This window comes from Anguilla rostrata, chromosome 9 (genome assembly GCF_018555375.3).
Source record: "Anguilla rostrata isolate EN2019 chromosome 9, ASM1855537v3, whole genome shotgun sequence".
Lineage (NCBI taxonomy): Eukaryota > Metazoa > Chordata > Actinopteri > Anguilliformes > Anguillidae > Anguilla > Anguilla rostrata.
Window position 1 is genome coordinate 47,399,124 of NC_057941.1, and position 12,650 is coordinate 47,411,773.

At 49.3% G+C, this 12,650-nt stretch overlaps 1 protein-coding gene across 6 annotated transcripts in view; it reads right to left on the reverse strand.

The window, feature by feature from the left end:
* The window catches only part of gramd1ba (GRAM domain containing 1Ba), a 131,532-nt gene that overhangs the window by 43,239 nt on the left and 75,643 nt on the right, over nt 1–12,650 (reverse strand). Inside the window, exon 1 of one of the 6 annotated variants that reach the window (XM_064352545.1) lies at nt 1,458–1,923. The exons of the other annotated variants lie outside the window; for them this stretch is intronic. Coding sequence (XP_064208615.1) covers nt 1,458–1,468 — 11 coding nt within the window. The 5' untranslated portion in view covers nt 1,469–1,923. Of the gene's footprint in view, nt 1–1,457; nt 1,924–12,650 lie in introns of those variants that run through there. 6 annotated transcript variants of the gene reach the window in all.

Consider the following 12,650-nt stretch of genomic DNA (forward strand, 5'->3'; position numbering starts at 1 on the left):
CCCACAATAGACGCACGGCATGCACTTCAACGTTAGAGCGGCTACATGTCGAGCGTATAGCCCCTCGCCACTGCTAACAGGCTACAGCGTAGAATAAAACTCAGACAAGTGGCTTTGACCTTGAATAAAAAACACACACACCCCCCCCCCCCCCACACACCGCTGCTGCTTTGCCACGCTTATCCCAGGCTAAAACCTGTGCCACACGGCCATTATCCCATGTTAGCCCTGCACTTAATACCGGTATCAGTCAGATAAACAGGCACACCGCGGACACTAACTGTCAGCCAAAGGCAAAATATGACAGTTATCAAAATATAAGTCCTGTGCTTTATTTGGTTTTTAATGTGCACAGGAAAATAAAGAAAGCACATCTCCCATTCGAGTGGTGGGATTTATTCCCAGGTAATGGGTATAAAAGGTGAGCCACATCACTGCTGCTGTACCCTTGTGCAGGTCCTTAGTAAACACCCAGCGGTATAAGTGGAATGTGCGCTGTCTCAGGAGCCTCGCGCTTATGGGAAAAGCAGTTTGTGGGAGTCGTGCAGCTGAGGCCGGCTCTCCCGCAGACGTTTCCTGTGGTTCGCGGCTGCGCCGAACGCACAGAAAAGCCCGGCTTGTCCCCCCCGCGCGCCCAGACACCCAACGGCCCTCCGGCGACATCATAAATCTCCGGCTGGCCCCTCTACCCTCTGGCGGGGAGGGGGGGGGGGATGCTCGCTCGACGAGGCCCGGCTGATTCCGAGGCCTCCAGAGCCGTCTGGGGCGGATTCATTGATATTCCGAACGCATTCCCACAAATCTCAGACACAGGGCATTACCTGGGATACAGGCAGCTCAGACAGTCTCTCTCTCTCTCTCTCTCTCCTCCATCCACACCCCTGTTCTCTCTCTCTCTCTCCCTCGTTCTGTCAGTGAGAAGAGGCCCTTCCTTACCTTGGTCGTAATCTTTTCATGTCACAAACAGGCAGCCGGACCCCAGCGTTCAGCTAGCCAGTCATAAACCCCCCACCCCCCCAAATACCAGACAGCCAGCCCCAGTCCCCTGTCTGTGACACACCCCCGAACAACTTAACAAAAAGAGAAATATAAAGGAATGAAACAGAAACAAAAGCAATATACTGCACGGCTGCTCAGTAGCAATGCAGGTTCCTCTGTATGCCCGTAGTGCAGGAGGGAAGGAACAGGCTAACGCCAGGAGGCTCAGGGATTTGTGGATTGCCAGTGTGATCTCCTAATGAGGATGGGGATTATGGCTCCTTTGCTCTACCTGCTGCTGAGAAGGCGCCGGAATCTCTGCCCCCACCCCCCCCGCAGACACGCCGTAAACCCGCGGCCCGACGCCGAAGAAAAACACAACGACGCGACCCCCCGGCGAGGAGGACGAGCCGAGCGTAACCGCGGAAACCGGAGCACCGGCGAGCGAGGAGGAAGGCGAGGAGGAGACCGGCACTAACCTGGCGGCCATGGAGGACTGTACCCGCGCACACGGCTCCGCTAAGCTTCATTCACGCAGCGTGGGAGCAGGAGGACGAGGAGGAAGAGGAGGAGGAGGAGGAGGAGGAAGCGGAGCGGACGCGGCGTCCCTGGGCATCCCAGAGCGGCGGGCGGCGGCGAGGCGGCGCTCCCTCACAGGGCTCCGAGCGCTGGAGCGCGCAGACACACGCTCCTGCCCTCCCCGCTAGCGGCCATGGCGTCCCTCGGCTAGCGCTGCACGCCTCTCACAGCTGTCTCTCCCTCTCTCTCTCTCCCTCTCTCTCCCTCTGTCTCTCTCCCCTGCTGTATCTCTCTCTCTTTCAGTCTCCCTCTCTCACTCTCCCTCCTGCTGTATATCGCTCTATTTCAGTCTCCCTCTCTCCGTATCTCTCCTTCCCTCTTTCTGTCTCTGTCTGTACCTCTCTCTCTTTCAGTCTGCCTCTCTCACTCTCCTCTCTGCTCCTCTCCTCTAGTCTCTCTCCTCTTTCTCTCTCCGTCGCTCTCCTTCTGTATCTCTCCTCTCTCTGCATTTCTCTCCCTCTCTCTGTCAGTCTGCCTCTCTCCCTCTCCGTATATCTCCCTCTCTCTGTATTTCTCTCCCTCGCTCTTTCAGTCTGCTTCTCTTCCTCCCTCTCTCGATCTCTCCTCCTTTCAGTCTCTTCCTCTTTCTCATCTCTCCTTCTGTCTCTCCTCCTTACCTCCCTGTACTGAGAGAGACAGAGCGGGGGGAGAGAGAGACAGAGCGGGGGGAGAGAGAGAGGGAGCGGGGGAGAGAGAGAGAGAGCGAGCGAGAGAGCTGTTCCTTTGCATAACGGCTTCGGCTTGCTGCAGCGAGCCTGCCGGCTGTTAAATTATTCATGCCTTCCTTGAATGGAGTGGCTGACGTCACCGCCCGTCAAGTCACTTCCCCCTCCCCTCCCTGCCAGACCCCCTCCCCCAACAGGCAGCCCCCAGCGGGGACCACACCCACCTCCGCCACAAAAAGGTGTGCGTTTGTTCACAGAGCACGGATCTGTCAGCACTGCTCACGCACTTGAGTATTACCGTGCAGTCTATCCGTGGTTCATACCCCTCATCAAAATGCAAAAACTAAAACCTGCATTCAAATTTCCGGAATTTTCGCCCGAGAAAAACTGCTCTGTCAGCATTTCCGTGGCACCCCAGAATCACCATGTTCTGCAGGTTACACGTTGTACGGTTTACAAAAGCAGGAGCTTTTTCCATTTTTAAATGCATTTAAGTCACCAGCATACCATGTCATACAAAATGCACAAGTGTTTCCTCTGTAGTTTGAATACCTACAATGCAACCAATTGTCCTTCTTCATGCAAGATTATTCTAACCATTGTAACCAACTGTTACAGCAACGGTGAAGTCATGAGCATATTCATCACAAGCTTACTGTACATCTCTGTTTGGTAAAAAAAGTATTAAGTAGGCTTAACATTTTAAAAGACACAAATAGCACATTATCTCCTGGATTATATAAAAGTATTAAATCACACCTCTAGACAACTGAAAACTAAAAAAATGTGCTTGTAATAATGATTGCCGAGAACTTTACTACACAACATGGTCAGTAATATTGTTATATGTTTTATAATAAGACATTAGATTAATTTAAGATATTCCACATATAAAATATAACAAAACTTTTTACATATGTACAATATAAATTGTGATACTTTTTATTTTCTGTTTTATCACACATTGCATCACTCTACACAGGCTGTACTGTACGCGGGACCTGAAGGAGAAAGAGGAAGTTTTATGTAAGGGTAACTACACATTTCCTACATGGGTAGCAGCCATTTTACAGAGAACAAAACTGTCTGTTCAATAATATAAAACTAAATTTTACATTATTCTAGGAACAAATAACAATCTTCTGAATGAAAATGAAAATGAAACGACTGGTATTTGCCAGCATAAAATCAGGCACAGAAATGTAATGTTGGCAAAAGTTTAAACCAGAACTGTGGAATAAGATTTTTTTTTAAAAACAGTCTGGTAGAATTTCAGAGCATATGAACACAACCCAGTGAACCCGTGAACCCAGGGAGCCGAATGTACCCAGTGATCCCTTGAACCAGACAACACGCTGGAGAAAAGATAAAAAGCAATAAACTAGGAAGAAAACTGCTGGATGTTTCCATCAACCATCAACTCCTAAAAGTTCCTGACCACAAAGAATCTGGACCTGAAACACACACCACTTTAGACTGAGTAGCCATTTCAAGAGAAACATGTTTAATTTGTAATTACTTCCCTTAATTCACTGGATTCGGTGATTCCAAATGTCTGAACTGTACTGCTTCAAAACTGTGTTTTTTTCTCGGTCCCTTCACCAAGCAATTAATGAAGAAAACAGAAGGTGCAGTGAAAAAAAAAATACTACCAAGAGACGCTATGAACTAAAGAAAGTTGGGTGAACATGCAATTTTAAGACAATAATTCCATCAGCAAACCTCTTTGAGCAGCCTACCAGACAGGGCCTTTCTTAAGGAAAGCTTAAGAGTTTTACATGCTAATACAGCGGTTTAAAACCTATCTAGTCTGAAAGTGTTTTTTAGCGCGTTTGTGAACCAGAGCCAACATCGCAGTACATTAGCGGGTGAGCTAGCGGACGCCTCCTGGCTAACCCACGGCCTGCAGCGTGTAGCTCTCCGCCGCTCCCGTCCTGGGTGAACCCAGAGTAATTACCGCCAGTGCGGCGGGCGCTCTGGGACGCCACGGGCGCGGCGTGTTTTCCGCCATCGCCGTCCCCAGACGCCTAGAGGGAGCTGTGCTGGAATCTCTCACTGCTGTCGGGCTGTGACCTTCAGTTTGTTTTACCTTAGGATCCCCTGGGCCAAAGAGGAGGCTAGCTGGGGCCATAGGAAGGAAGAACCAGGACTCTACTGGGCACTGACTGGCACACACTGACACCAGGACCCAACATAGCCTGGCACACACCGACACCATGACCCTAACTGACACAGACTGGCACACACTGACACCAGGATCTGGCACAGACTGGCACACACTGACACCAGGACCCAACATAGCCTGGCACACACTGACACCAAGACTCTAACTGACACAGACTGGCACACACTGACACCAGGATCTGGCACAGACTGGCACACACTGACACAAGGATCTGGCACAGACTGGCGCACACTGACACCAGGATCTGGCACAGACTGGCACACACTGACACCAGGATCTGGCACAGACTGGCACACACTGACACCAGGATCTGGCACAGACTGGCGCACACTGACACCAGGATCTGGCACAGACTGGCACACAATGACACCAGGACCCTGCCCAACCCAAACTGGCACCAGGTCATGCCGGGGACACACAGGCACACACTGAGACCAAGGGTACTGCCTGGCATAGATGGGCAGCCTCTGATACCATCAACTGTCCTTACACCGTGAAGACGTACAGATAACTTGCCAACAACCCTATTAAACATTAAACTAAGCCACGCAAACAGGAACAAAACCACCCCAATGAGTATTAAATGACATTACATGAACAAAGGACAAAGGCACTGAAGACAGAAACCGAAGTTACTGTACACCCAATCAGATGTGAGGTGAGAACAGTACCATAATGCAGTGCGAGGATGGTAAAGCACTCTAGACTACATCCAGCTCAGATCCACAGCTTTAGACAAACCCTTAAATCAATACCACTTCCTACAGGACGACTGCAGCAATTTAACACAGCGATGCGCCGTCTCACAAGGTCCAGGAGGCCCCATTCATTACGCCGGAACTCTGGAACCGTAAGAAACGCAGTTATCAGACGCATTTTCGACATCACAACAGTAATCACGCTGAAACGCAAAGGCAGAAGATTGCTCTGTTTGCTTGTGGCATCCTGACTAGCCGTTCCACAACGTCAAAGGAAGTGTGTCTAGTTCCGTTCGGTCCGAATGAGGAACTGGTCCTGTAACCTAAGTCACAGGTTTGATTCCCGTGTAGAACACTGCCGTTGTACTCTTGATCAAGGTACTTATATTCACTATATACCCAGCTTTATAAATGGATGCAATGTAAATGCTATGGAAGATCTGTGTAAGTCACTCTGGATAAGAGCGTCTGCTAAATTCCTGTAACGTAATGTAATGGTCCACTTCGTTAAAACACAGGTGCGCTAGAAAATTCCATCCCATCCCATCCCGGGCCAAGACGCAGCCGCATGCGCAGCAGTGTAAAACGCGGTACTGTTGAGGTAACGTAATCCAGGCTAGCGCTAATGCTAACGCGCTACTGATCTTGTGCAGGATGCCTGGGATCAACGATCAGATGACCTACTTCCGGACCTTTTGTACAGTCTCCGTTCAAAGCATGAAAAACCCGCACAAAGCCCCAGTTTCAGATGGACTGTGAGATGTGAACTGTGGGAGTAATTCAGCTGAACGAAGCGCGGGCATTGCCTGATGCGCTTCGGCTCACTGCGCTGATGCTAACCGCGCTCGGGCCCGGCGGCAAAAATCGCACTCTGACCCCTGTGGTGTCACAGTACAAGCCTGACGCTGAGAACGCTGGCCTGGACTCAAGCGACTTGTGTCCTTAACTTACGTCTGAACGCACGCATCTGTGTTAGCTTCGTTATTTACGAACCCGCTCAGCAAAAGCCGTTTGGTTAATCTCCGTGATTTCTGAACTCGCTGAACTGTGCTCGCTAGGAAACACCCTTAGCGCTTGCATTTACCAGTTCGTCTAAATTAAGGACAAATGTAGATTCAATCCAGGCCAATGTTTCCCTTCTGGCTTTGGCGACAGGTGACGCGAGACTCTGTCTAATGGCCCGTCAGGTGATCACACAGAAGGCTCAGCGCAATCAATCAAGCGCAGGACACGTCCTGATTAACGGCCTCATTACCTGAGCTCGTTTTCGTTCCGTTAGGATTCCGGTCATCGGGAGGACCAAAGGCTTGCTGGGATCCTAATTTTTTTCTTCGCAAACACAGTTCGTTAAAACCAATCAACAATAACTAAAATCGACTCGCAAAACTGGGATTGTGAAGAAAAAGCCTAACGCTCGTGTTTACTCGCAAGTCAAACTTAAGGACAAACGTTGATTAAATACAGGCAAAAGACTGCCTGTGGTCTCCAAGGATACGGTTCAAAAAAGGTCCAAGGTTTGTGTGACATCAACTCTGACAGAGTGCAATTTACCCTGGAAGAATAAATCTTCATCTTTCGTGGACTCACAAAAGCCATGACTCATGTCGAAAACTTAATTATTTGACCAGTCGTTAGTAATCCAGTTCAGTTTCACCGATGAATTATGTCATTATCAGAAAAGGGTCTCAGTTTACCTAACCTTTTCGGCACGTAAATTGAAACCTTGGATCAACACTTTTTTCATGCAGCGTACAGTAGAACGTTCAGTCCCCACTTCCTCCTCTGCGTTTGCGTGTTTATTCAACGGTGGGTAACAAGAAACCTTCCACTTGCTAACAGGGCACCTACATCTGCTTCCTCTCCCAAACCTCAGCGAATCATATTTGCCCAAGGATAACGGCACATTGTGCTTGCTTACTGCAGACAGGCTGATACAAATGCCCCTTCCCTGTAAAAAAACCAATTGAATATACTGAAAAGGCATGGCTTGATCACACATACACCATAAGCGTAGAGCACAAACATGTGACTCAGTTTCAAATGTGATGTGTCATACACACACATGCACACACACAAACACATGCACAAACACACACACATACACACACTCGCATAGGCACACACACAAAGATCAATGCTTTTACATATTGCCACATGAGTCAGTAGGTTCAGGGAGACAGGAACGAGTCTTAAACTCCAGTATTTATGCAAAAGGCAGATTCTGGAGCAGCTCAGAGCAATATCTGTTGCACACCCTGGGTGTATGTGGGGGGGCCTCACCCTTTTAAGGCACAGCTCTGCACTCTTCTGTACAGAAAAGTAAGGTTACAGCGCTAGAAGTTAATACAAAATATCGCAAAATTGGAATAAAATTGGAATAAAATTTATTTTAAAAAGCGTTCGGACTGTACTGGTAGAAGCACACAAGCTCACCGTTCCGTAGGTTGTGAATGATAGTGCTTTCTGCGCGATACAGGAGCGTCGGGTGTCAAAACAAAAAAAAAGGAAAAGAAAAAAAAAACGCACGCCAGGACGTTCCGGTGAGACGCGGACCGGAAGGAAAGCTGCTCATGGGAGATCTACGAGCCCGCGAGGGGAGAGGAGGGAGCCGTCAATCACCCGGCCGAACGGCGGCCCTGGGGGAAATCAGAACGGCCTCGTTTCAAAAGCGCCGTCGATAACGGGCGCTCGCGTCACGTGACGCTACGCTACGCTACGCGGATGCGCGGAAACCCAAGGCTCCCTCTCGGCGACGTTAAAAGACCTGAAAACAACCGCTTCCCCCCGACATACAGGACCGAGTCAAGAGGGGATGAGGCCGGCTGCTTATCCGAGAGGAAGTGACGTGTCAGCTACAGACAGGCCGCTTTATGTAGGCAGCGGACGGAGACAGTCACTGGTAAACCACGATTACAGCAGCGCTCTGCTACGTGAACATCACATCCAGAAGCAGGTTATTGATCAAATGAGTTCAGTAAGGTACATGACGTGGTTCAGTCAAATGCCACAAGCTCATCAGGCCTGTGAAAATCTAAACACGTTTTAAAAGCAGCAGCATACAGAGAATGGCCATAGCTGACAGACAACGCGATGAGAGTTGCAGTATGCGACGTATGGCACAAGGAAGACGGCACAACAAGGCTAGAAACGCCCCTTACAAAGCCCTTGTGCAGGCATCAAGCAGTAAAACAGTCCTGCAGTTAGAGACAGTCCGGCAGCGATACAGAGGAAGACTGTGCTACTTCATGGCGCGCATGCTGTGTGTGTGTTTGTGTGGGTCTGTGTCTGTGGGTATTTTTGGCATGTCTGTGTGTGCTGTGTGTGGTCGTGTCTGTGTGTATGCATATGTTGGTGATGGCGTGTGTGTTTTGTGTGTACGTGTGTGGTGTGTACGTGTGTACCAGATTGTAAAGGCCCAGTGACGAGTCAGCATCTTATTTAGGACACACAGCGCCAGCAATCTTTGAGTACGCATCACAAATCTGGATTTATGAGCTGATTAACCCTGTGTGCTGGATAGCGAGCCTGGCCTGCTAGCCTCAGCCACTCTGCGAGACGAAGGCACTGTTCAATACACATGAAACACGCTTAATTGCAACGCGATGCTACTGTGGTTAGCAAGCATTAGCAGGCATATAATGCAACAGCAATGACATCTCTCTAGTGCTTGAGTACTTAAAAGAAAATGTTCTGAGCACTACTGAGAATTGAAAGTGCTAACAAGCTGCATTGCAAGTATTTATGATATTAATAAGCCATATTCATTTCATATTCATTTTCCTGCGTGAACTGTACTCACTACGTGATTTTTCCACTGCCACCTTGCTCCATCCTTTTCAAATTGCAAACCATTCCCGCCTGCAATGCAAATTCATAGAAATTAAAATGCAGAGGAGTCTTTCAGCTTTCACACAACTACATACCGCTACCAAAGCTACCAAAACAATCACTGCTACTGCTATACAGTACATTTGTACGTATATCATTGATTTAATTACAAGAAATAAATGTCAACACACCATTGAAATGGAAGTTAATTTCAGGTGTGCCTAATGCTTGAAACATTATTCAAGGCAGTCTGGACTGAGGATGGTCCCGCTGACCCAAAGCATCATAAAGAACACAACGGAAGCGTTTCTCTGGGACCTCATTACTCAGGATGCCAGTCTTGCGAGGACTCTGGCTTAAGGGGACACTCTCTGGCACAGCTGGTCGGGCTGAGAGTGCGGGTACAGGAGGGTGTGCGGTGATCTGAGTTGTGATATCGTGGTGTCTGATGATGTCAGTTACATTTGAAGGACAAAGCAGCTCACGCCATGTCTGTCCTATGTCCCAGTTAACTCCCTTTACAAGTCTGTCAAGAGGCTGCCCAGACTCAATTTGGAAAACACAACCCTTCTCACTCTCTTCTCTCTGACACAAACATTCACATGCACACTCACATACAGAAACACATACATGACCACACAACATACATGCATGCACGCACGCACACACACTTCAGCAGCACTAACACACACACACACAACACATACACACACACACACACACACACACATATACATGTGCACGCACGCACGCACACACACACACACACAAACACACACAGACACATACACACCCACACGCACACCATCTGAGGTGCATTCTGGGAGCGCTCAGACCACAGTAAGACAGTGGAGCGGAGGACTAAATCAGCGACTTGTCAGCGGCGGTTTAATGTACTGTGGCTCCATCGGTCAGCGAGTAGCCGAGCCGAGCCGAGCGTATTGGAGGCGTTCCGCTTTCACCAGCGCGGTGACGTGTGCGGACAGGGCGCTGAATCTCAATGAGAGGCACCGGCTGACCTCCCGACCTCCGGGGTCATGCTATTCGCCTACACGACTGAATCCTCCACCCCTTGAGGAACATCTGCACGAATCAGGCAAAGAACGCCCACTGAGGCAATCATTTGCGCACAGCCTAAAAACCACATTCGTTTGTTTGTTCATTCGTTCGTTTGTTTTTGTTCATTCATCAATTCCTTCTTTCCATGTTCCTTCCGATGCAATGGCAAGGTACTGCATTTAAGTACTTATCTGCATTAATAATGAGCTATTCTGCTATTTCTATTTATTATTGGTGAGATGGCATTCTGAAAATACAGGGCATAAAATGAATCAAGAACACAAAGCAAGGGGTTTGATTACCTCATTGTTCTGTCCCTAACATATTTAATGAAACATCTATTTCATCTTAGTTTGAAGAGAAAAATACATTGCTTATTTAAAGGGTGAAAATGAGGAAAAAAAGCAAGATACTTTGTCATAGCACAAACCCAACTCCACCAGCATACGTATCTCACACATGATAAAATGCATCCAGCTCAGTTCAATAAGCCAGCATCCCTTGAAGGACAAACAGCTGGTGAACCATTAAAACTAAAATATGGCAGGACGTGTAAAAAAAATAAATAAATAAATAAATAAATAAACCAAAGGTTTTGGGAGCCGAGGGGAACTCCTGGAAGGCTCGACTCACAGCCTAATTGAATTCCGTGACTGTTCGGCTCGCGGCTGAGGGCAGAAGCCAGGCCCAAGGTCACTGTCCGACTGCAGAGTGAATTAGCCCTGATGCGAGGGAGGACCAAAACATAGACAGCATAAACCAGGCTAAACAACTTCCTGTTTCATCACCTCCTGCTCGGGTCCTACAGGAAGCACTGTGATGCAGTCTGCTTTGTCATGCAGGGAGGCCTCACTCTCTCATGCCCTCTCCTGCATTATTCCCCACTCTCAGTTCACACATTCACTAAGCTTGCACCAAGAAATTTTCAACCATAACACCACAGCCACAGTTTAAACACCAGCGTATAGGTCTCTGTGACCTAGTTACACGATCAAGCAACTACCTGATTCGGCTAGGTCGGAAAACAGGACTGTGCAATTGGCACCGAGTTACAAGCAACAGAAGGCAGATGCACCTAATCCTTGGTCCTTCCTCTCTCTCTCTCTCTCACACACACACACACACACACACACGCACGCACGCACGCACACACATACACACACACAGGGAATAAGCCTGCTGCAGGATGCATGTATGTCACAGGCAGAGACTTTACTGAGCTACCAAGACAGGAGAACAACAACCACACACCGGATGAAATGGCAGGTGTTGTTTTCTGTATGGAATACAATTCCTGCCATTTTAATCAGACCTCCAGCCCTGAAGCCTGGGTGTATGTGTGTGTATACTTGTTTGTGTGTGTGTGTGTGTGTGTGTGTGTAAGAGACAGACGCTACACCTGCAGGGCCTTTTAGTCTGCAAAACAGAACTCCGCCAATGAACTCTGTTACTGCACTGCAAAGCACACAGACAGCTGTGTTTTTATTTCCTGTGTGCGCGCGTGTGTGTGTGCGTGCGTGCGTGAGTTGGAAAGCCATTTGACCACGCTGGTGTAGCAATTCGCTCACGCTACTTGCTAAAACATCAACAACACATCCGATAACTCCACAGCTGACCGAGCCGGGGAGCGCAATTCTTAGCATTTTAAAAAAACGCAGTAAAAACCGCGCAACCAGGTCGGAAGATTTTGGACCCGCACAGCGATGCCCTGAGAGGCGTTCCAAAGCAGATAAAGCACCGTCCAAGTCCACGGCCACACAGAGAAACGACAGGAGGACCGGCGACAGAAACGCATGCCGTTTATCAACCCAGTCACCGAGGAGCTCAGACTTCAGAGGGAGACGTACAGTGCGTGCTTTACTCTGCCTCCAATCCCGAGACAAAAATGCAGGCGTACAAAAATAAAATGGGAACCTCTCCAGCGAACCGCAGGGTACATACGGTCTTATATAAGGGCCAGACAGCAGCTGACAGAAGGGCTGACTGCACCAGTGCCTGTGGGGCGGTCCCTCTCAGTGCGACCGTTTGGCGAACGGCGTGGCGGGTTTGTGACCGAGGCCGGTCGGTAAACCCCAAAAAACCACAGCGCCACAGCCCGGTCGAACCCCAGCCGGGGCAGGTCAGGGTCGGCCTACGGTACGACGCGTGACAGACGCTGGGGTTCCCGGAAAAACCTCATCTCCACGATCGCCACGGCGGGAGGGGGGGGGGGGGGGTTAACGAGGGGGCAGGAAAAGGAGGAGGAGAAAACAGACCGTAGCACAGGAGGAGAGGAGAACGGGAAAAGGGGAGAGACAAGTGGAGATGACAGGAGAGGAAAAGACACAGGAGAAGAGAGAACAGATAAGTGGAAATGAGAGGAAAGCAGAAGAGATGAGGAGAGGGGAAGAGGGGACAAGTGAAAAGAGGAGGAGAGGAGAGGAAAAAAGGGGAGAAGTGATGAGAGGTGAGGAGCTGGTTCTGCTCTAAGTACTGTGTGTGTGTTTTTTATTTTCCTGCAGTACGCTGTAATTCGGCACTAAAAATACCGGCGGCGGCGGCAGCGGCAGCAGCAGCGGGAGGAGGCGTCGGCAGTGAGCAGTGAGCAGTGCGGCTGCACGGGCCGTTCTGCAGGCATGTGACCGGAGTGCGTACGGCGAAAGCCGGGCTGCACCGCGC